Here is a 25,340-nt window from a genome sequence, read left to right as displayed (position 1 = left end):
ATTCTCTTGCAGCTCCAACTCCTTCCTCTAGTTTCAAATGATGTTGTTTGTTATTCGTTGTAGATTGGAAAGGTTTGGGGTGTAGATCTGCTGATTGTACTATTATCACAAGATGATGAGAGGCAGGGGCTTATCAATTGATGCCCTGTGATTGTAAAATTATTTTCCTTTTGGAACCCATATGACAAATACGCGACCTCTGGCCAGGCCAGGTTGAAAACTTCATTTATTTTGCAGTTTAGTTCTCTGTTGGGGCGTGCATTGTGTCTGGGGGAGTAAGAGAGATGTAATTCAGTTGTTAAAAGAGAGGCCTGGGAACCAGGAATTCCGGAGTTTTAATCCTGATCCTGATTCTTATTTGCTGTGTAGATCTGAAACACAGGGCTAGTCTACACCGGCAATACTAAAGCTAAAAAAAACACCTCCACAAGGGGCTTAGCTCCTAGCGCTGGTGCACTGTCTACACCAGTGCTTTACAGCGCTAAAACTTGCTGCATTAAGGGGGATGTTTTTTCACACCCCTGAGCAAGAAAGTTGCAGCACTGTAAATTGCCAGTGTAGACAAGCCCACAAAGGCTGAATGACTTGCCCAGTTTCCCTGAAAATGATACCTGTCTCAGAGGCTGTTGCCATGATTCATTGATGTTCATTGAGCTCTTTGAAGAAGAAAAGTGTTAAGTATCCTTATTTTGTAAAAATATCCATCTGGGGCCTGTTTGGTTATTGGGCCTTGTTGCTTTTTAAAATTCTTTGTTTTAGTTGTAACTTTCTGAAGGTTCTCCCAGACCTTCAGATGTAAGTGCCTTTATAAATATGCGTATTGTTCCATTACTTGTTCATAGGGGTTGGTGTGTGCCACGTTATCAAATTTACTGAGGGTCTGCAAGAAGGCAGAGCTGGGAGTTACACTGAAGAGGCAATTTCAGGTCTTCATTGTCCTTTCAATACCTCATTTTTATGGTGGTAAAAATAGACCACTACACTGAAAGTCTGCAGATGTGGGGTAATGGTTGATGAACTGGGAGCACTGGCCATAAAAATGTTATAGTAGTTCTTGTGCAGGAAGAATAGACTCCCTGTTACTCAGGGAAGTCTCTGAAATTCCATTGTGACCGTATGCTAAGATCATAGTCTTCCAGCATTGTCATTCTCTATATCGCTTCGTGTGTGTGAGGATCATCTCTCCTACCAAAATGAATCCGTTCATGTTCTCTGTTGACAACATTATGTGAATTTCTGTTACTTTATTTGCTGCTTAGGTACTACAGTGATGGATACTTTACCAATACACGAGAGAGTTTGTTCAGCAGGCCCCTCCCTCCCCCATCAAGGCTCTGTGGACCCCTGCTGAGGCAGAGAGAGGGAGGAAGGCAAACTGTTTTGATTTTTTTGCTTAGCCCTCCATTTCTCTTGTGCAGAGCCACCTGGTTAGATTACTTTTGTATATGTGGTAGACTTTTAAATGCATTTTGATTTAAGATCCTCCCACGGCATGCAGGAGAGGCTGGGAACAACCTTAGAATTGAAGAGTTAATGATTCATTAGATTAACAGACCAGCTCTTTTGTCTACCTGGCAATTTAACTTTATAATTTGATGATAAATTGGTCACGTTCATTGGATCCTTTTGTTTTGGATCACCCTGGGAACTCTTATATTACCATTGTTGCCCTCTAAGGTGAAAATTGAATGTTCCATTCTTCTTTGAGTATGCATCCGTATGCATCCCACTGTAGGCACATGTGTGCCTCCTGGGTGGGAACTTGGAAGCTTTCCTGAGTAGCGGTGTCCATTGGGGTCATGCATGTACCCTGTTAATCCTCATCAAGGGCATAAGTGGCTGTGACTCTACCTCAGTTCCAGTTTACTGCCTGTGTCAGTCAGATGGAACTTGATGAGCGTCTGATGCACTCCTCCTCCTTGAGCTTCAACTTATTCCAGGTTTGTTTTTGCAAAGAAATCCCTCTTTGTTTCCTCATTAATTTTTCTTGATTTGGTCTCCCCCATCTCTCCCCAAAAAAGGACCATAAGGACCTCCTCTACCCCAGATTCAAACCTTTGGGGTTTAAATCCAGTCCATCATGCAATGGTCTTATGTCCTTAAATGACTGGCATAGCAGATGCATTTTCGGCTTCGGAAGGATGCATCCTTGACAAGTGCTCAGTTTGCCATTCCTTCTTGTTCTGCATCTGAAAATTGAGAGATGAGGCTCAAATTAAGTCCACTTGAGCAATCAATGAAAGTTGTGTCCAATCCAGGAGAGGTGAGGTCCACCAAATGCGAGTTGAGGCTATCTATGGCAACTGCCCCAGTAATCAGTCACCATCCTGATTTGAGCAGGGAGAAGTAATATAAAAGGGCACCAAAACCACCAGTACCAACATGAAGATCTCCAGTGGCTGATGTGAGACTCCTTTTTAATAAAGAGTTAAAGGAGGGCAATATAGTTAATGCCAGTCAGCAGAGATTTAAGGAAAACAGATCCTGTCAAACTAACCTGAGACTACAAACTTGGTTGATAAAGGTAATAGTGTTGATGTAATATACTTACACATGCTGCATAATACTTTGATTTAAAAAATAAAAAACTAGAATGATACCAAATTAACATGGCACACATTAAAAGGATTAAAAACTGGCTGGCTGAGAGATCTCAAGATAATTATAAATGGGAAGTCATCATAGAGCAGGTATGTTTCTAGTGGGGTCCTGCAAGCATCCATTCTTGGCCCTACAATATTGAACATTTCTATCTGTGACCTGGAAGAAGGCATAAAATAATCACTGATACAGCGTGTAGATGATACAAAGATTGGAGCGGTGGTAAATATGATGAGGTTAGGTCACTGATACAGAATGAGACTGATTGCTTGGTAAGCTGGCCCAAGACAAACAATATGTGTTTTAATACAGTTCAATGCAAAATTATACAGCTAAGAACAAAGAATATAGGCTATACTTACTAGATGGGGGACTCTATCCTGGAAAGCAGTGACTCTGAAAAGAACTGGGGGGTGTTATGATGGATAATCACTGAACATGATCTCCCAGTGCACCACTATGACTAAAAAGTGATCTTCGGATGTATAAATATGAATACAGAGTAGGAGTAGGGAGGTTATATTACCTCTGTATCTGGCACTGATGTGACTACTACTGAAATATAACATCCTGAATTCCAGAAGGATGTTGGTAAATTGGAGAGTATTCAGAGAAGAGCCATAAGAATGATTAAAGGATTGGAAAAAATGCCTTATAGTGATAGACTCAAGGAGCTCTATCTATTTAGCTTAACAAAGAAAAGGCTATGGGTGACTTGATTACAGTTTATAAATACCTACATGGGAAACAGAAGTTGGATAATGGAATCTTCAATCTAGCAGACAAAGGTATAATAAGATTCAGGGCCTAGAAGTTGAAGCTAGACAAATTCACACTGGAAATAAGGGGGGGAGGAGAAATTAACAGTGAGGGTGATTAACCATTGGAATAACTCATCAAGGATTGTGGTAGATTTTCCATCACTGGACCCTTTTAAATGAAGATCAGCTGTTTTTCTGAAAAATATGCTCTAATTGAAACAGTAATTAATTCAGGGAAGTCCTGTGATCTGTTATGCAGATCAGACTAAATGATCACAATGTTTCCTTGGCGATATAATCTATGATGCTGACTGCCTTGGCACTGGCACCCTTGGCATAGATGATCTTGGTGCTAAACATATCATCGCAGACTCTGGGATAAGGCGACCAGTCACCTATGCTGTCTACTTCAAAAAGTGCCAAGCAGCAGACCTTTACTAAGTACAAGCACAGCTCTGTGTACAGTAGGCTTCTTCTGTGAAAAGGACTTGAAACATCCCTCCAGGGACAAATTTTCCAAGCCCATGTCAGCATTGAACAAGGGACTAATGGAACAAAAGGTGCAGGAGATGAAGGTACTGGTATACAGGCTTTGACACAAATCTGCACCTGCACCAACGCCAGCACCAGTTGTGAGCCGTCCTGGCACCAAGATACACCTTTAGAAGAACAGACATCACTTCTCACCTCAGCACCATGACAAGCACTGGCATCGGCAATCCTGATACCAGTGACACCACTGCTTTTGGTGATGTACTCCTCCTTGCCATTTCCTATTCACTCCCCCCCTCCCCAATCAAGTAGGGAACTATTCCCCCATCAGATCAGAAAAGGATCCTATGGAGAGTTCTGAAAATGTTCCATAGGGGGCACCAAAGCATGACTGCGGTGACCTGTCCACTGCCAGTCTGGCCCAGTACTTTATAATCAACTGTCTTGACTTTACTCTCTCCCTGCTTGGGCCTACCACTCCATGTGTCCAGGAACGGGCCTCTATTGTATATGTCAAGGAAGAGGAGGAGGAGGACTCTGGGGTTGGGGATGAAGCGTTTTGGGTATAGGAGGGTGCTCCGGGCTGGGACCGAGTGGTTTGGAGGGTGGGAGGGGGATCAGGGCTGGGGCAGGGAGGTTGGGGTGCAGAGGGATGGCTCAGGAGTGCAGGCTTCAGGTGGCATTTACCTCAAGCAGCTCCTGGAAGTAGCAGCGCGTCCTCCCTCTGGCTCCTACGTGGAGGTGTGGCCAGGCAGCTCTGCTGCGCACTGCCCCATCCGCAGGCACCACTCCTGCAGCTCCCATTGGCTGTGGTTCCGGCTAATGGGATATGCGGGGGCGGTGCTTGGGGCAGAGGCAGCGTGTGGGGCGGAGCCCCCTGGCTGCCCCTATGTGTAGGAGCCGGAGGGGGGACATGTTGCTACTTCTGGGAGCCACGCAGAGCAGGGCAAATCCCAGACCCCGCTAGTGGCCCAGTGGGAGCTCGAGGGCCAGATTAAAATGGCTGCTGGGCCGAATGCAGCTCACGGGCCGTAGTTTGCCCACCCCTGCTATAGTTAAATTATGTCTTAGATTGTGAGCTCTTTGGGGCTGGAACTGTCCTACTTGTATAGTATCTAGTACACTGGAGTATGTGGGCCTCTAGGTACAATTGTAATACAAATAAATCACTCTGTTAATGGTGTCACTTATAGCTCTAAAGAGATGTCTGTTAGGTGGCTTCCATGTTGGAACTGCATCAGTTTTGGGAGCTCTCTTGCTCACTGCTTGTCGTAAGATGCAACCACTTTTTTTAGAGAAGGTTGCATTTAGAGAGGTAGATGTGTAACCCTCTGACCGCTCCCCACTGAATGTATACTGGGGAAATTTGTATGTCCTTCTAGCAGGACTAGTAAAATGCCTCAGCCTCTGCAGGATAGTGGTACATACTTGAAATTAATCTATTGAGCATTTTTTCCTCTCCCCCTCGTTGTCAGGAATAGAACTAGAATCTTCTTTCTGTCCTCTGATTTGGCCCTTAGGACAGTGATTCTCAACCCACTTGGGCTCAGGACCCATTTGTAAACCTTGATGGTCTTTTGCAACCCATGTTTTTTGTGCAAAAAACATCTAGCTTATTAAATATTCCTTACCTATGACATAAGTATTAACATAAGTACTAAATGCAGCAAATATTTAAAATATACTATGTAAGAATTTGTATATAAATCCTAGGTTCCACTTAATCAGAAATCTGAGCTTTCTTATCTTTCGTTTTATCAAAGTTTGGTATAATTGTAGCCAGCACAGTCTGCACAGCCAGCACAGTCATGCTCAACATCCAGTCTGTTCCTGCTTTTATTTTTCTTTTAACTGCAGGCTGAAAATCCCATTTCACAGAAGTATGTAGTACTGAATGGCAAAATGTCTTGAATAACATGGCTAGTAGGAGTGGAATATTGACTAGCAGCACTGCACCAAAACTGGGAAAGATTTGTTTTAATATATTTTCTTTTTACATTGCGATCGCAAAAACAACTCCACTGGTTGAGATTCTTCCTCCATAGACAGACTCATTTTCCAGCACTACTCCAAATGGATTATGGATCCATTTTTCATCCCTGAGTTGCTCATCTGGAAAGTAATCGCAGAATCTTGTGTGTAATAATTTTTTTTCAGTGCTTCCTGACCAGCAGAATCTTCCTGTTTGTTTGTTTGTTTTGTTTTTTGTTTCTAACACATTAGGAACATGTTTATTACACAGAGTGGGTTTTTCCCCCCCCAAATGCCAAAATTTTGTCTGTTTTCTCAAAATGATGTGCCCTCTGCCCTGTAAAGTCAGATTCAAATCATTCATCTGATTGAATCTATCTGCCAGATATGCAACTTGAGCATGATATGTCTTGATACTGAAGTGCTCTGCTAGGTGAGCCTTTTTATTGATCTTCAGGAAAAGTTGCCAACTTATTTGTCAGTTTGTACACATGAGACAAAACCAGAGGTGAAAGTAAGCTGGTATGGCGTACCGGCCTGGACCGGCGTGTCCGGCGGTCATTCAAAAGGCCCAGGGCTTCTGCCACTTTGGGGAGCCCCGGGCCCTTTAAATCACCGCCAGAGCTCCGGCAGCCAGGCTCGGGCAGGGAATTAAAGGGCCTGGAGCTCCAGCCCCTCTGGAGAGCCCCTGGCCCTTTAAAGCACTGCTCGAGCCCCGCTGCCGGAGCTCTGGTGGTGCTTTAAAGGGCCCGGGGCTCCCCACAGTGGCCGGAGCCTCTGGCCCTTTAAATTGCTGCCGGAGCCCCGGGGCTCTTGCAGCCGGGGCTCGGGCAGCGATTTAAAGGGCCCGGTGCTCCTGTAACTGCAGGGAGCCCCGGACCCTTTAAATCACTGCCGGAGCCCTGCTGCTGCTACACTGGGGCAGCAGTGGCAGGGCTCCGGCTGCTGCGGGGAGCCCCGGGCCCTTTAAATCCCCGCCTGAGCCTTGCGCCCCGGGGTAGCAGTGGCAGGGCTCCCGCGGTGATCTAAAGGGCCTGGAGCTCTGCGGTGGCTGGAGCCTTGGGCCCTTTAATTCACCCCTGAGCCCCGGGGCTCCTGGCTTCCTCTCCAGCCGGAGTGCCAGGGCCTTTAAATCTTGAAAGGCCACACCTCTTCCGGTTGAGACCATGCGCCTGCTCAGGACTCCGGCGTACTGGTAAGTCCTTTAAATTACTTTCACCCCTGGACAAAACCTTGCCATGGGACAGCCAAGAAACAGCAGGGAAAAGCAGATGGACGTGCTCACTGTCCAATTCCTGAGAGAGAACCTGAAAGCATGTGGAATTCTCGCCATTGTGTTTTAAATAATTTACAATTTCACAACGTCTGTAAAAGTTTTGTGAAACTCAGGTATCATGCCTTTAGCTGCTAACGCGTACCTGTACAGGAAGCAGTGGTTCCACATTGCATTGGGTGCTTCTCAAAGAATCCTTTGCACAACACCCAAGTGTTTCTCTGCCATTGAAATGACTCCATCAGTTGTAATATCAACATGCTTTGTCCAGCTCAATCCCACTGACTGCATATAATTATCCAGTGCAACAAATATGTCAACAGCAGTAGGAATATCTGCACTAAATAGGTTCTGTTCTTGAATATCACAGTCCCTTGCATAAACTAGGCAAATGGCATGGTTTGCCACATTTCTGTAGATTCATCTAATTATAAAGCGAAAGTCACTTGCTGAAAAATGGTCAGTTGTTTTGTTCGTCTTCTGAAATATCACAGTTCTTCTCCGTATTGCATCATTGGAAACGGGGACTTTTATTTTTTCAGTTTTTTAGCAGCTGACTCACCCAACTGCTCAGTGCACATGTCATTAGGGAAGGTAAAATTAACATCTCAGCTTTTTAACATTTGGCAAGGAAGTGTGCAGTGAGGTAAGAGGCACGCAATGCTTGCCCCTGGAGAGGATATCCACATTCAAGAATTTTGTGTGTTATTTCCTAATCTTTGCTTTTTTGTTGAGGAAAATCAACTATTTTGTCTTTATAGCTTGGGTGCTTTGTCCCCGAATGTCTGAATAATTTTGATGGTTTTAGGCTTTTCATTGGGGCCTGTGTTTACCTGTTTAGTCCTCAATGAGCAAAACTCCAAACTTTAAGTACGCAGGGTCATACTTATGATTATTCTTCTTTTCACATTGTGAAGAATTCCTACTCTCATTGCCAATTGCAACAGCACAGTTTAAAAATTTCTCCATTTTATTGACTACAGAACTCACTTCTGACTAAAATGCACCAACTTCCCCATTGCAAGATTACAGTAAGATGATGCACTGTTGCATTTGATTGGCTAATCACTGGTGTCTGCTGCTATTTAAATAACTCTTTACAGAGGTATTGCGAGAACTTCAGGTTTGGCCTGGCACAGGATCGCAACACAGAAATTCTGAGGTCCTTGTTCTAGAACCAGAAAAAGGGCAGGAGAGTTGGGCTAGGGTGGAAAGGGCCCTCTTTTGATATTCGAAACCGCACACTAATCACCCATGACACTGATGGCTAAACTCCACTTAATTCTGATGCCTGAGCTCTGATGGCCTAACAGGATGTGGTCCCAAAGTAGCTATACTGCTTCTCCCTCGCATGTGGGCTGTTTGCTATGAGCCCGTCTCTTTCTTTGGACACTGAGAACTGATGTGTGTCCCCCTTCTTCCTATCAGCCTGTGTCTGTCCTGCCTCGCCTCATATAAAAGGACTAATGTTACTGGAGAACTGTGTAGGTGTCTCTTTCTCTTGGTTCAGCCACTTCCATTCCCTCTGTGGGCTTCTTGTGTTTCTAAGGCTTGTGATCCAAGCAAGAGCCTGCCTGGGCACTGGCCAGAAAAGGATTAACACCTTAGCGTGGACCAGATCTTGAGGGAATGGCATGCCAGGACCCAGTGCCCTGCTCCATAGGGATCTGCTCCAGCTCCCAAACCATAGGACAGGCCCCAATGCTGGGAGCCAGACTGTCCTGGCCTGGAGGGGGGCAGGAGGGAGGGCCCTTTTCCAGTGCATGGGACAGGGATTGCCATGGTCCAAAGGGGATCCAGCACATCCCCTTCTTTATCCCCTGAGGCAGAAGTGACCATGCAGTGACCACGACACACTCCCTGACACACACATGCTTGGCCTTATCTGGGAATGTGGCAGGCCACCTTATTTCAAATTCTAATCTACAGGTCCTACTGCCATCAGACACCTCACTAATTATTATAGGCAGTGGATTGGGCATATCCCTCCCATTCTGCTGCAACCATCTCCCAGCTCCGCCTTCCAAGCACTGACCTCATCCGTCTCCTCCGTGGACTGGGACCGGCATTCTTTGCCTGTTTCCAGCTAACACTGGGGTACTCTCGGGGGAAGGAGAGCTCCGTGTAGCACAGCCCCTTAACTCTGTGAATGAGTGGCATAAAGGTGTGAGTCTGCCTCTAGCTATGACCACTGAGTCTGACTCCACGAGTCTAGCTGTGGGCCTGCCTGGCACTGATGGGGTCATTGTGACTTGTCACATGTGTATGGTGTAGTAATGCTGAGTTGTGCCTCATGCATGTGTGCATGGGCAGGGTTGAACTTGGAACAACAATGCCAGGTTGTGGTGTGCGCATGAGTGGGGTCGGACTTGTGACAGCAATGCTGGGCCATGGCGCATGCATGCAGGGCCTCGGTCAGACTCGTGACAGGAACGCTGGGACACGGCGCATGCATGCAGGGCTGGGGTCAGACTTGTGATAGCAATGGCTGTGGCAGAGTCCACGGACGTTTCTTGCATTCTGCTGACCCAGTTTTGGGTCAGGACCCATGGGCTGAGAAACCTTGTCCCTTCTTCTCCTAGCTAATTAAATACTTCAAACACTGATTTAATCAGTCCTTGAAATACTGTGAGAAAAATCATAACTTTTTTGTAAATTAACATGGTATTAATATAATTTGTTTCCATAGCATTCTTTACCTGAAGCACTTTATAAGCTCTCTGCATACAGCAGTGCTGGAATACCACCATGCTGGGGTGGCAGCCAGCCAGACAAGCACATGTAGCGTAGGGGTCGGCAACCTTTCAGAAGTGCTGTGCCGAGTCTTCATTTATTCACTCTAATTCAAGGTTTTGCGTGCCAGTAATACATTTTAACGTTTTTAGAAGGTCTCTTTCTATACGTCTATAATATATAACTAAACTATTGTTGTATGTAAAGTAAATAAGGTTTTTAAAATGTTTAAGAAGCTTCATTTAAAATTAAATTAAAATGCAGAGCCCCCCAGATCGGTGCCCAGGACCTGGGCAGTGTGAGTGCCACTGAAATTCAGCTCGTGTGCTGCCTTCGGCACGCGTGCCATAGGTTGCCTACCCCTGCAGTAGCGTATGCAATGGAAATTTGAGCCGGTGACATTAGGGGCAAACCCCAACTCTTTGGCATGGGAACTTTAAAGGTCACGAAGAGCAGAGTTCATCAATTTTAAGACCTCATATGATTGCATAGCAGACAGTGAATTGCACGAAACTTTACTTCAAAAAGAGGAAGGGCTGAACTTATCCTGTTGGGAATTGGAGCTATGACTCCAGGGAGTGTAAGTATTTCAAACCAAATGCTTAGGCCAATACCACCCCTAATAGCAAAAGTCTCCATCAGTTTCCATGCTTAGTCCCCGTCATGTCAGTTTCTGTACGTCAATGTCAGGAGGCAAAGCCCTGCTTGTGGTTCAACTTGTGGAGGTAAAACTTTGTGGTTGACTTTGCCTCCAAAAATAGCCCCCAGGAGGAATCTGCTTCTGTTGTCTTTCCCCCCCCCCCCCCCCCCCCCCAAAAAAAAAAAAACTTTTCCAAAAGACCAAGGTGTCATGTTGTACAGACTCAGCTGAGCAATATACTTGCTGTCTAGCAATTCCAGAGTTTGTAAGTTCAAGACAGGCTCTGCAATCTTTGGGACCATGGTCTGGAAAAGACCTTGCTATCATTGCTCAGGCATTGTGACCAGTATGGAGAGAGGGATGGAGCAAGGAGGAGGAAGGCTTAAGCTGCTGCCTGTCTCATTTCTGTCAACGTAAGGGGTTTTACAATATTTTGCAAATGAGTTTCTCTCTTAAAGATGCTCAGTTGATGCTAATGTTGATTTAATAAGTTTTTCTCATTCTCTCTCTCTCTCTCTCTCTCTCTCTCTTTTTGCTTAATTTGAAATGTCTAATTTTGTGCTTCACAGTTTTGAGCACAGAATTAGTGAGGGAAGAAGAGCCAGAAGGAGTGGGGAGAGCTTAGTGCCACCCCAGAAGTTGCCCGGGGAGATTGATTCAATAGAGTGAAAAGGTGCAAAGGGTTTATATGACCACAACTCAGGACGTGAAGGGGGTACTAATTCAGAGGAAAGCTTGATCTCTTAAGACTAGGAATTTAAGGTCTTTGTGGGGAAGATACTCTAGAACAAAATGGAAAATGGAATGTGGGAGGGTTGATTCGCTGAGTGAATTTTGCTTTTGATCATTTATATTAAGAGAAGGAGGAGGGAGCCTTTTATTTTAAAGGGGGTTTTGATAAGTCTGGCATTTTCTTCCATAGAGGCTCAGGGTTTGTACGGAGAAGCTGGAATCCTTACTAATTAGCAGCTTGTGAATTTGGTCTTGGGGAAAAAAATCTTTCATGAAGCTTCTTTATTGTCTATATAGCTGAGTATTTTTTTTTCTCTGTTAATTTTGTGCTGTGAAAAAGCATTATTGACAGCCCTGGAGATTGAATTCTCCTGTTTTTATCCCCAGTGCAGTCCAGACTCTTGGATACCATAGTGATGTGTAGTATAAACACTTATGCAGATAGATGATCGTGGCAGAAGCTTTTCCCTTCCCTCCCACCCTTGCCAATGTTCCTCAACTCTGCCTCATAGGAGACCACTTCTGTCGGGAAGAGGGTTGTTCAATCCTTGGCCTCCTGGGGCTTGTCTTCACAATGAAACTGAATCCTGGTTAAAATCAGTTCTTTAACAACTGAATTTGGCAATGCAATGCTCATTACAGCTGGCTGGTCAGTGAATGAAAGGACAAGTTGTGTCAGCATTGTGTGTAAGCATCACGTCAAAAGTGTGGTGAAACCTGATTAAATTCCCTAGTGAAGATAAGCTACCTAAGGCTGCCAGTTATGGTAACCATTGCAATGACAGTGGTTGTGATGTGGACACTGGTAGGAACTGGAACAAGTCCTCTAGATTGTTTCACTCGGGCTACCCAGATGGTGGTGATTTGCAGTCACTAATGTCCCTGGCTGAGCTACCTAATCCTCTTTCATGTGCCCTCACTGTGCAAATATGTTACAGTGAAGATAACTAAAATTAGGCTTGTGAAAGTGTGATCCATACAATAGTGTCATATCCCTGAGCAAAGGCTCCTTTCTTTCATAACCAATGTTTAAGTGTAGCAGTGAAAGAACTTGATGTACTCTTGGCTGCATGGTAGCCTGAAAAGTGATGGCTCCTTATTGACATGAAGCTTTCTGCACTCAGTTCTTATTTGCTCTGGAACCATATCTCCCTAGTTTACTTGAGAGGGGGCTGCAGGAAGAGCGTTTCAGGGAAGGGAGAGTTACTCACCTTCAGAATTTGCTTTCTTTGTTGATTCACTGGTGCTCTAATTTGTTGATCTTTAGATCACTGTGCAAAATGTATCTGTTCTCTCTGATTTTTTTCCTCAGAGGTTGGGTTTGGGGTAAGGGTAGTGGGTCTGAGCGGATGGTAGGAGAATTGGGCCCTACTTGTTATGTAGTTTTTTATCAATGAAGTTTGTAAGTGTGGTCAGTGTTGGATGGATGCACTTCAACAAGTTGAAATAAACAAATGAGACTGTAGTGACCCAGTGCTGCCATCATGAGGTTGGCTGGCTTTGTGCTGCTGGAGAAGGAAGTGTGAGGTATAACCCAGGCCCTGATCGTTTGTGCTCACTGAAGGCTTCTGTCTCCAGCATAGACATTGTTAGCACACTGCTCTGGACATATCTCAATTTGGGGAAATGGACACTGTTTCCCTAAATTCCACTCACTGAAGTTTTGCGTGGATAATTCTTCTTTACTTCCTGTCCCAAACTCTTTTATGCAGCGTGAGCACAGCCAATGCTATTTCTTTTTTTTTCTTTATCCTTCTTTCTCATTTGTTTTCAACTACCATGTAGGTGAGCTAGCTCTCAACTGTTTCCACTGACTGCATTAACCCCTACTGCACTGAGCAGAACTGGCCAAAGCCTTAGCTTTCTGTTCTTTTGTGAATGGACTTTACTAACCAAGTCAGTAAAAGGGGACATAATTAAGTGTTTCAGCTCCAACCCTTAACTGATAGCTTGGGTCCTACTACTAAACAAACCTGTGCCCAGCTTGCAGGTCTTCCGTCAGGCATTAGCCTCCAAACGAGTATATGCAAAGCCACTTTCCACTCTGGCTATTTCTAATCTGTTGCACTGGTAAACTTGTTTAATCCATAATTTAATCAATAAATCAATCAACAGGTTCTTGAAATGGCTTTTATTGACTCTCTTTATTAGGAGCTGTAAGGTACAAAAGCAGCTCAAAGCAAGTAAATGATTGCGTGTGCCGCAGCTGTAATTAGAGAGCAAACTGTGTGTAGGTATGTTTATAAATAGCATCTACTACAATAAAAGAGGGGTTTGGGTTTGAAGTTTACATTGTATTCAGAGCTGGATTGATTCCTGCAAACTGAAACCCATGGAATTGACTCTTAGCTCTACCAGCTCTTCTAGCCGCTAGATTTTATTGCTTTTTTAAACTAAATGTTGAGCAGTGTTCATTGAACAGAGATTGTGATCGGTTTAGGAGTGAATATTTCCATGATTCCTTAGCACATGACAGAAGGTTTACCGTATGATAGCACATTTAAATTTCATAAGCTCACCATTTGGATTTGGGAGCCAAACTAAATCTTTTGGTTTTAAAGATAACTTCTTAGTGCTCCCTAACAATTTCCTACTACTAAACCAACCAGAAACCTCACTGCAGCATTTACTTCCGGCTTGTGCTCCTTGGTGAGAGGTTAACACTTGCTACTGCATCCTCGCACAACAGAGTTAAACTCTGTGGTCTTTTCAAGCTGCAGACCCCTCCTCTAGACCCCGATATTTCCTAGTGTGTGCAAGAGAAATTGTGCATTGCCCAGTAAATGTAAATTGGCATCGAATTCATGTAGCTATTACACATGTTAAGCACTTGCACAACATAGAAAACTGCTGTTTGCAAATTGTGCTATCAAATGGAAATCAAAATTTTGCTGGCATTGACATATATTTGCAAATTTCTCTTGATACAATCATGCTCTGGAGATTGCAATGCAAAAATAAAAGTATATCATTCTACAATAGCCTGCAGTTCTCCTCTTTGCTGTATCTACACTCTTGCTGGGTTGCAAATGGCTTCATGATGATATACTCAGCCATCATTAAAAGATGTTACCTTGCAGCATTCTCTCTGATCAGAGCCTTGTAAAATCTGGATAGTGCACTTAGCCAAGAACCAGTGTACATGCTGCCCATAATGCACAGTTGGAAGCAAGGTCTCCAGAAGCAAGACTGAGTCCCTAGTGGACATTTGTCTGTATCTCAGAATCACAACTTAATTGGAAGCCTTTTCATAGGAGGTGCTTGCAGAGTGGTTTGAGGGGAGGAGTGGGTGTAGCAGGCCAAGAATGAGGTGCATGCATAAACAGAATTGTAGGTGGGGAAACTTAATCGCTGCCTGCTTGTCTCTATTTAGTGATCATGGAAGTGAGGGATGTTGCAATGAAGTCAGTTCAGTCCATAATGCACTCCAGAGGACTGGAGAAGGATAAACATTGTACCTATCTTTAAAAAGGGAAAGGAAGAGGACTGGAAATTACAGACTAGTTAGACTAACTTCGATACCTAGAAAGATACTGGTATAAATAATAAAACAATTAATTTGTAAACACCTAGAGGATAATAGGATTATAAGCAATAGCCATGAATTTGTCAAGAACAAACGTTGCCAAACCAACCTAATTTCCTACTTTGGTAATGTTACTGGCCTAGTGGATGGGGGGGAAGCAGTAGGTGTGATATCTTGATTGTAGTAGGGCTTTTGACATAGTTCCACATGAGCTCATTCTCATAAGCAAACTAGGGAAATATATGGTCTAGATGAGTTTACTAGAAGGTGGGTCCACAACTGGTTGGAAGACCACTACATAGAGTAGTTATTGGTGGCTTGCTGTCAAACTGCCACGGATATCTAGTGAGGTCCCACAGGGGTCAGTCCTGGGTTTGGTACTAGTCAATATTTTCATTAATGACTTGGATAATGGAGTGGAGAGTATGCTTATAAAATGTGTTGACAATGACAAGCAGGGAGGGATTGCAAGTACTTTGTAGGACAAGATTAGAATTCAAAATGACTTTGACAAATTGGATGACTGGTCTAAATTAAACAAGATGAAATTCAATGAAGAAAAGAACAAAGTATTTAATTTAGGAAGGCAAAATCAAGTGTACAACTACAACAATTAAAATCTGACCTAATGAGGAAAGGTTAAAAAACCTGGGCATGTTTAATATTGAGAAAAGAAGACTGAGGGGGGAACCTAATACAGTCTTCAAATATATTAAGTGCTGTTATAAAGAGGACTGTGATCAATTGTTCTCCATGTCCACTGAAGGTAGGACAAGAAGTAATGGGCTTAATCTGCAGTAAGGGAGAATTAGGTTAGATACTAGGAAAAACTTTCCAACTATATGGGTAGTTATGCACTGGAATAGGCTTCCAAGGGAGGTGGTAGAATTCCCATCATTGAAGATTTTTAAGAAGGGATTGAACAAACACCAGTCATGGATGGCCTAGGTTACTTGGTCCTGCCTCCGTGCAGGGGATTGGACTTGGTGACTTCTCGAGGTCCTTCCCAGCCTTACATTTCTGATTCTATAATCCCTTCACCGGCCCCTGGAAATCCTCATTAATATAATTTAAAGCTTTTTCCAGCTCCAGTTTACCAGATTCTAATCACCCACACTCACATGCCACATTATGATGGGGATGCTTGTCTTCTAGGAGTGGAGTTAAAGTGGGTGACATCTCCTATATGTCTCCATGTATCTATTTTATTTCTTTCCCCATGGATTTAGAAGGCAATCAATTTATGCTAAACCTTTTCTCCCCTGGATGATTTTCCTGTGGCTTTTTACGTGTGCATTCCAGTGTCCTATTAGGCTGGATTCCAGACCCTGAAAGATATTGATTGGGTATTTCTGGGTAAGTGTATTTTTGTGTATGTCTGGGGCTGAAGGAGTAGAGAACACTGAAAAATATACAGGACTTTCTAGGCTTGTAGAAATCTGAGCAGTGATGTGTGAAACTGGACCGCCAGGTCTCCACCTGCAAAGTGAGTTTATTTAGAGATTGGAGAGTGAGTGAGATATTCAGGACCATGATAGCTGAAGATTTTCTAGGATTTCCTTATCCCAGCAGCATAGCTAATAAAACCACCTTAGCCTGTATTAAAAAGCAGCCCCAAAGCTGACTGCGTTTCCTTCAGACCAAAGAGTGTTTGAGAGAAGCTTCTTAAATGAACAGAAATTAGATTTTTAATTTTGTGGTAGCTAGTTTGGCAAGAACAAAGGATTTGTTGTACTAGATTAGGCCACTGTACCATCTAGTAAAGTATCCCGCTGCTGGCAGATGCCAATAGCTGATGCTTCAGAGGCAGGCGAAAGCTGCTGCCTGTAATGCAATTGCATAATGCTTTATGTTGTGGGGTGGAGTGGAGAGATTCTTTCCTGACCCAATGGATTGATCACTTTATGCTGCCCTGAGGGATGCGGGTGGATTACTCATGTTATCATGTAATCTTAATTTCATATAGTATTGGCAATAGTAGATAAAATATTCCATCTGATGTGTTCAAAAATTTGGTATCTCCGTCTTCTGAGTGGGGTGAGAGAAACCAACATTGGGAGCCAAATTGACACCATCAGCTCAGGATTAAACAAAGACTGTGAATGGCTTGCCAACTACAAAACCAGTTTCTCCTCCCTTGGTTTTCACACCTCAGCTGCTAGAAGAGGACCTCATCCTCCCTGATTGAACTAACCTCGTTACCTCTAGCCTGCTTCTTGCTTGCATATATATACCTGCCCCTGGAAATTTCCACTACATGCATCCAACGAAGTGGGTATTCACCCACGAAAGCTCATGCTCCAAAGCGTCTGTTAGTCTATAAGGTGCCACAGGACTCTTTGCTGCTTTTATTGGGTGTGTGGTTTCTCTCTCTCTCTCTCTCTCTCTCAATGTGTGGGGGCAGGCACATGTGACCACTACTGCTACCATCAATCCTCTCCCCCCAGGGATAAAAGTAAGTGGTATAGGCGGGTAAACTGCGTCCTTTACCAGTGGTCATGAGTGATCCAGAAATAACCCAGGATAAGCTTTGGGTGGGTTTATGATGTAGGCTGTTACAGGGGAGGGGGATCTATTAACCTTGTAGATTGAGTAAATATGGTCTGGAATAAGTGAGACACAATCACTGTGGAACCTCATGATGTCCTTTGAGAGCCATTTTCCTGTTCTGTAAGTTGGGGGAGTGAGGGAGGAAGGACTTGGAGACTCTGGAACCTAGTATGCGGAAGAGGAATTTAAGGGAGGAAGAGAAAGTTTAGACTGCCTAGTTCAGGGGTGGGCAAACTATTTGACCCAAGGGCCACATCTGGAATAGAAATTGTATGGGGGGGCCGTGAATGCTCACAAAAATTGGGGTTGGAGTGCAGGAGGGGTCTCCAGGCTAGGGTGTGGGCTCTGGGGTGAGGCTGGGGATGAGGAGTTTGGGGTGTAGGAGGGTGCTCCGGGCTTGGACCAAGGGGTTCGGAGGGCGGGAGGGGGATTGGGGGTGTGGGAAGGGGTGCAGGCTCCAGCTGGCGGTGTGGGCTCTGGGTTGGGGCTGGGGATGAGAAGTTTGGGGTGCAGGAGTGTGCTCCAGGCTGGGATTGAGGAGTTCGGAAGGCGGAGGGGGATCAGAGCTTGAGCAGGGGTTTGGGGCACAGGGGGAGGCTCAGGTGTGCAGGCTCCAGGCAGCGCTTACCTCAAGCGGCTCCCGGAAGCAGTGGCTCCTACACAGAGGTGCGGCCAGGTAGCTCTGCATGCTGCCCTGCCGGCAGGCACTGCCCCCACAGCTCCCATTGGCCGCAGTTCCCGGCCAATGGGAGCTGCAGGGACAGTGATTGGGGCGGGGGCAGCGTGCAGAGCTGCCTGGCTGTGCCTCTGCGTAGGAGCCAGAAGGGGACCATGCTGCTACTTCCAGGAGCCATGTGGAGTGGTGCCCGATCCTGCTCCCTGGCTGGAGTGCTGGAGCAGGGCAAGCCCCAGACCCTGCTCCCCAGCGGGAGCTTGAGGGCTGGATTAAAATGGCTGGTGGGCCAGATTTGGCCCACAGGCCGTAATTTGCCCACCCCTGGCCTAGTTGCTATCTCATCTGTTATCAGACACTGAGGCTTTGTCTACACTGGCACTTTGTTGGCAAAACTTTTGTTGTTCAGGAGTGTTAAAAACACACACCCTGAATGACAAAAGTTTTACAGATGAAAAGTGTCAGTGTGAGCAGTGCTTTGTCGGCAGGAGAGTTCTCTCCTGCCGTCAAACAGCAACTACACTATGTGCCTTTTAGCGGCATGGCCGTAGCGGCACAGCTGTGTCGCTAAAAGCCTCATAATGTAGCCATAGCCTGAGTAGCTTGAGCATATGTCTGGAAAGCCTCCGCTCTCCAGAGACTTCCTGTAGACCAGGGGTTGGCAACCTTTCAGAAGTGGTGTGTCGAGTCTTCATTTATTCACTCTGTTTTAAGGTTTTGCTTGCCAGTAATAAATTTTAATGTTTTTAGAAGGTCTCTTTCTATAAGTCCATAATAAATAACTAAACTGTTATTGTATGTAAAGTAAATAAGGTTTTTAAAATGTTTAAGAAGCTTCATTTAAAATTGAAATAAAATGCAGAGCCCCCCGGATCGGTGGCCAGGACCCGGGCAGTGTGAGTGCCACTGAAAATCAGTTCACATGCCACTTTTGGCACGCGTGCCATAGGTTGCCTACCCCTGCTGTAGACATTGAATGGCTTGTCTATTGGCAGCCCATGCCATGAGCTGTGTGTGTATCGCAGTGGTGGAAGGGTGGTAGAATATGGGGTGAAGTTAAGTGTAGCAGTGAAAGAACCGGATGTACTCTTGGCTGCATGGCAGCCTGAAAGTGAATATGGGGTGGAGATAAGTATTAAAGTAAACAATGAAAACATCTGGTTTTACTTTGAAATTTGTAAAATAGATAGTTTTAATTTAAAATAAAAGGCCAATCAGCTATGGACATTGCAAACCTGTTTGTAGCAACTCCATAAGCATTAGAGGTGCTGTTGTCCCTTAATCATAAAGGGACAGAGGCCTTTACTGCTACTTTTCATCTTCCATGTTTATAAAATTGTATGTTTGGTGTACATTAGGCTTTGGCAGTTTCAGCACAACCTTTCCTTGAAATTGATTGCAGCTCAGTTGAGAGACTCTTCCCCCTCCCTCAGTTGGCTGGCTACATCTCTGCCTTGTTACGCTTTAACACTGATGCTGGCTTCTGTCTCCCATTAAAGTGGAAGTGTTTAAGTGAGGGAGGGGGCTGGAAGTGTGAGACAGACAGATACATGGGTAATGAGGGTCTAGTCTCAGCCTCAAAGTTCTCTAATACTTATCACCATGGAAACATTTTAGTTTCCAGATTTTCTCCTTGAAGAAACCTCACTGTTTGTCCATTCAAATGATGAAGTCTGGCCATCAGGATGCCAGTATGTCTGAAGCAGAGCTCCTCAAACTCTGCCGTGTGACCCCTAAAGGAGTTGCAAGCAGCTGCTTAGGTTACTGTGAACCTATGCCCTTCCCTGTATCCAGGCATCTGCTGTGTCAGATTTGCTCAAGCCTCTTGTAGGTTCTGTCTCAATCCCACCCCTGTCGCACTCCACTGTCTTGAAGCTGTCAGTGTCCCATAAACCATTGTGCCAGTTTCCAGGCATGCTGACTTCTAATGAAGGAGACATCTAGCCAGTGGCGCGGATTCCTACTGAGCCTTTGGGCACTCAGGTCATATGCCCATCCCGCAATCTCAACATAGCAGCTGCTGGAATAACTCCGAGGTAATTGTTGGTGCAGCTCACAAGCATCATCCTGCCCCAAAGACCACTCCTTGAGGGTCCACCTTATTGTAGTACGTTGCAAGGTAGATGACAGAAATGATCTGGCTAGGTGCTGAAATTTGTGATATGCAGAGGAATGAAATGTCAGAGATCTATAAAAATGGACAGATATGCACTACTAGGTTGTGATGACTTATTTTAAAGGGACATCATGTGTTGATGATTTCATTGTGTACTGGACTGAGAACCACTTAATAGATACTTGGGATTCTACCCCTTGCCTGGTGCGAAATCTCTGCTTGAATATTAACTTTCTTGACACGCACTTATAACTTGCATAGTTCCTGGACATATCCAGAGTCCACTCCAGGTAGACACTGCAGGGCAGTTTAGGCATTGGTCCTTTTCTATGTGAATGTCCAGAAGGAAGGTTTACTGAGCTGACAGCTGTGTCTGCTTCGGTAGTAACCTTATGCACCTGGTACAATCAAAGGAAAAATCTTTGTTTCTTTTGGGCTGCAAAGTAATAAATCTACCAATGGTATGGTTTCCTGTAATTCCTCCATAGCGGGTTGGGTAGGAAGTGAATCTAACCTTGTACTCTTTGTCTCAGCACAGGCAGCGGCGGCTCCAGGCACCAGCGCTCCAAGCATGTGCCTGGGGCAGCAAGCCGCGGGGGGCGCACTGCTGGTCCCTGTGAGGGCAGCAGTCAGGCAGCCTTCAGTGGCTTGCCTGCGGGAGGTCCGCCAGTCCCGCGGATTTGGCGGCAATTCAGTGGCGGGTACGCCGAAGCCGCGGGACCGGGGACCTCCTGCAGGCGCGCCGCTGAAGGCAGCCTGACTGCTGTGCTTGGGGCGGCAAAAAAGCTAGAGCCGCACCTGACACAGGGATGCTGCAGAGTTGACCAAAGGCTTGAAAATGTGGCTTAAGTATTGGTGCAGAGAGCATAAAATACAGAAGCCTTTAGCTGGCAACTCAAAGCTGTGTCTACAAAGCTGAGAAACAAGATATACAAGATGTTGTTTCTCTTAGCCAGGCAACTTGAATTCTGAAACAAGTGTTTAGTACATTGTCGTCAGCCAATGTTAGTTAATGCAGGTCCATCGAAACCTATAATAATAATAAAAAAAAAAAATAATTGGAGATATACTTATATCCTAGAACTGGAAGGGACCTTGAAAGGTCATTGAGTCCAGCCCCCTGCTTCACTAGCAGGACCAATTTTTGCCCCAGATCCCTAAGTGGCCCCCTCAAGGATTGAACTCACAACCCTGGGTTTAGCAGGCCAATGCTCCCCCCACTGAGTTATCCCTCCCCCCACAGGCCTGCCCAATGGCAAATTTTAACCAAGTAGACCTTTGAATCTCTCTTTTCTTATTTTCCTCTTTGCTGGGCCTTTACTCAGGATGTGATTGACTTTTCCAATATAGGAGCTGGTCTAGTCACATTCTGGACTGTTTGATAAACTTTTCTGTTTCTGTTTAATGACTCTCTTAAAGTGAATTTTATTCTTTGTGAAAGGTGACAAATTTAAAGCCTTTGAGAATGAAGCCTTGTATCCATAGAACAGGCATAGCATGGCAGTAATAATACAAACTTCCCTTGCAGAGTTACCCCCACACATATATACCATTGCATCTCAAACTTGACATAGAGAGGCCCCTTCAAATGTGATGGGGCAAGTTCATTCTTAATATTCTGCGCCTCTGCTGAGGCTTCCCAAAAGAGAGTGAGTCAGTGCCAATGTTTATGGATTTTTGATGCAAATGTTTTTCCCCTAGGAGCTTGACAGTTAATGACTTAAGTGTCCTATGGATGACTGACATAAATCCGTCAGAAAGCTACCTGTATATGGCATATCTACTGAAATAATAATATGCATTACAACCTGCACCCATTCCCTCCCACCCATCTACTGAGGGCAGAGTACAGTACAGCAATGGAGAGGTTAAAATGAACAAAACCAGCACATCCTGTCTAAACTGCAAATACAGGTAGGAAGAAAAATATTGTTGAAACCAGGCTACTGTCATGATCAGTTGTCGATTGTTAGTGAATGCTTGATGTGTTGGCTTGATGGACTGAAGACTTGTTTCTGGTTGTGGTGCATCTGCAGAAAGGAGGGAATTGGCTTTACCCAGATGAGCTGTAGACGTTCAGTTCCACCCCCTCTGCTATTGCAGAGGATCAGGACAGACCTGGGTGCATAGCTAATCACATTTCATCCCTCCACAACTTAAGACAACAGCAGCTTCCATAAACCAATTGCTCTGTGCCGTCTGCTGTCTCTGGCACTGAACTACGACCAACAAGAACATCCCTCCTGCTTCGCCAAACCCCCTCCAATAAATAATTGAGATAAAAAAGGCGAGCCCTTCCAAAGTAACCACTTACAGAATGTTCTGCTGAGCGAATGTAACCCCAAGAAGCAGGGGAGATGCAGGAGTCCTTGACAACGAATAAGCACTCTGGCTGCCTTTGTAAACATCTCAGTCTGAAGCCAGGCTGTTTATGGGCATGAGAGGTGTTTATCATCTTGTACTTGCTTTGCTGCTGCTGGGTTATTGCTTAAGTCAAAAATAATAAAAAGTGAGAGACAGGAGATACTGAAATCCTTGTGATCTGTGCATCTTCACTGTGGAGTCCCTAAACAAAGACCTTGCAAGCAAAAGATGAGGGAGCAAACCAAGACGGATTTGGTAGAGAGTTTCAGACTATATACTGTAGGAATATTGGTCTGCCTATGAAAGGGGGCATGGCTGAAAATCTGGTCCTTGACTGATCACATTTTCATTGACTGAGCTGTCAACTGTAAGGTATCTGGTGCAACTATGTGAGTGAAGATGACTTGCTATCTAGGTCACCTTGAGTATATAAAACTGCTCTTGTGCAGGAGATACTGTACCTGCTCCTCTTGGGGAGTTTGGAAGCAGCAGGGCTTTTGGCCTTGTCCCTCACAGTGCACCTGACAATACCACACCCCTTGCTGTGTGCTGCTACTGATACCAGTATCTCTAATGTTGTGCAGTGCCTTGCATGACGCTGGCTGTGTCACATCTGTCTTTGCCGATCATCTTCTCAATAGGGAGCACTGTGCAGCATTCATTGCAGAGAGAGAGGGTGTGTGTGCGTGGTGGGTGGGTGGGGGTTGGGTGGTTGTTTTATTTTTCTTTAACTACCAAGCCTAAGCCCATTTAACAGCCTCTATTTACAGCACAGTCGCTAACAGGGGACATAGGTGCACTGTTAAAATGCTTGCCATTTTTAAAGAACTTTTCTGAGCTGTATTGTGCAGCAGTAGGCAGCCTCCATAAATCACTGATATCTTTTTTTTCTCCCCTTTTCTTTCCTTTCCTTTCCTCCCCCGCCCCCTTTTTTTCCCCCCAAGCCTGCGGATTTGGATGCCTGGGTAAGATCTCTTTTTGTCTGCATCTTGCTTATTCCAAGTTGTCATATTGTTACTGCATGCATACAGATTGTTATTGCCGAGCACAGATGCAGGATTTTATTTTGTCATTACATTTTAAAAGGTGTTCAGCTAGAAAATTGCATATTATTTCCTCCATAAAGATTTTCACTGGTTCCTTTTGTGTAGCTTACAGCTGCTGAGACCAAACTTGATAGGATGATGGGTATGTGTATGTGGGGTTAAGTGGGTAGCAGAGGCAGGGAGGAAACAAAGGTTTCTCCAATGTTGCTCATTAGGGCCCAAGTCTGAACCCACTAGTTGGTGTTAAAAACTTCCTTTGATTTCAGTGGAAGTGATAGTAGGACTGGACTCTAGAGAACCTGTAGTTAGAGCCCTGCAAATCCACGGATATCTGCTTTATATCCGCAGACCATTTTTGCGGATTGGATGCTGATATAAATTTTGTATCCGCACAGGGCCCTACCTGTAATATACTAAGGGGACAAAAAACTCCAGGGTGATTTTGCAAGTCTGAGCTACCTAACACAGACATTGAGAACTGTACCAACCACTGTTGATTGGCTAGATTTCTGCCAATGCAACTTAATCCTGATTTAAATAACCCTTTATTTCAGTATTGTATGCCCCTCTTTACACAGATCTCAGTCTTGATTTACAGCATCCCTTACCATTTCAGTCTTGCTTTGCACCTTTCAGCTCAGCCATTGCCCGTTAGTCTTGACCAGCAGCACTCCAGCTATTTCAGTTCTAGAACACGCTCTTTTGCTGGTGCACTTCAATCTTGACCAGTAGCACACCTGTTATTCCAGTCCTGGGGTCCTGAACAGGGTTCTCTTCAGTATCCTGTCTGCTCTAGTGACTGAAGAAGACACGTAGGCAGGCACGAGCAACAAGTGTCTGCCGTTGTTACACTGAGGTGCCCCAGATGAGACATCTTTTCTATGGTACTGGATTCCTTTGGGGAAGCTGATTTCCTCTCCCCCCCCCCCCCCCAAATAAAATAATTTAAAATAGAAAAAAGGAATTTGTAAAAGAGGTTAGATTTTTTTTTCTAGTGAGGTGGGGTGGGGTGTAAGGAGGCGCTGTGTCCCATGCTTCTGACCCTGTAAAACAGTGTTGGAGTTTATTACTCCTGAGGGCATTCTGTGCCAAAAAAGTAAAAATTCTATGCACAATATTTTAAAATTCTGCAAAACTCTGTAAATTTTATTTGTCAAATAAATGTGGAGGCTCCAGTATTGGGACTGGGGAGCACAGGCCACTAGCTGCACAGAGGTGGGAGATCACACACACACACACCCCCCCACACCCCCGGGACACAGACTCAGCGGTGAGGCTGCACCCAACCCTGACACGGGGCAAGGATCGGGCCTGCCCCAGAAACATGCCAGGGCCCTGCCCTGCTGTGCCAGGTGCACCAGGTGCAGGCAGGCAGGCTCAGTAAGGCAGAATCCAAGTGTGGAGGGGCTTAGTGTGGGGCGATCCAGGTGTGGGTTTAGATGGTTCTGTGTGGGGCAGTCTGGGTGTGGGCAGCTCAGTGGGACATCTGGGTGTGGGGGGGCATCCGGAGGCACAGGGGTTTGTGGTGGGGTTCTGGGTGCAATGGTAATGGGAGTCTGCAGGGATCCAGGTGAAGATGGTTGGGGCTCAGCGTGGGGAGAGGGGGGGTCTAGGTGTGGGGGGTCCAGATGCTGGGGAGTGGTGCTCACTCGGGTTGGGGATCCAGGTGCAGGTGGTTGGGGCTTGATAGGGTGGGGATTTTGGTTGCAGGGGGGATGAGGCTCAGCGTGAGGGTCTGGACATGAGGGGGTCTGGATGCATGGGGGTGGGTTGGGTGGATTGGGGAGCAGTTCCCTATAAAGTGATTCCTCCCCCTGTAGCTGAGGAGTGATTGTATGCAGGAAGCATGTGGGGGTGGGGTG

General features: G+C 45.2%; 1 protein-coding gene across 6 annotated transcripts in view; it reads left to right on the top strand.

The window, feature by feature from the left end:
* The window catches only part of CHCHD6 (coiled-coil-helix-coiled-coil-helix domain containing 6), a 180,704-nt gene that overhangs the window by 33,628 nt on the left and 121,736 nt on the right, over positions 1-25,340 (top strand). For 4 of the 6 annotated variants that reach the window (XM_045024696.1, XM_045024699.1, XM_045024700.1 and 1 more), the window contains exon 5: positions 23,377-23,397. The exons of the other annotated variants lie outside the window; for them this stretch is intronic. In XM_045024696.1, coding sequence (XP_044880631.1) covers positions 23,377-23,397 — 21 coding nt within the window. The remainder of the gene's footprint in view (positions 1-23,376; positions 23,398-25,340) is intronic. 6 annotated transcript variants of the gene reach the window in all.

This window comes from Mauremys mutica, chromosome 7 (genome assembly GCF_020497125.1).
Source record: "Mauremys mutica isolate MM-2020 ecotype Southern chromosome 7, ASM2049712v1, whole genome shotgun sequence".
NCBI classification, from domain to species: domain Eukaryota; kingdom Metazoa; phylum Chordata; order Testudines; family Geoemydidae; genus Mauremys; species Mauremys mutica.
Note: the sequence above shows the minus strand (reverse complement) of the source record. Positions and strands in the feature narration are given on the sequence as shown.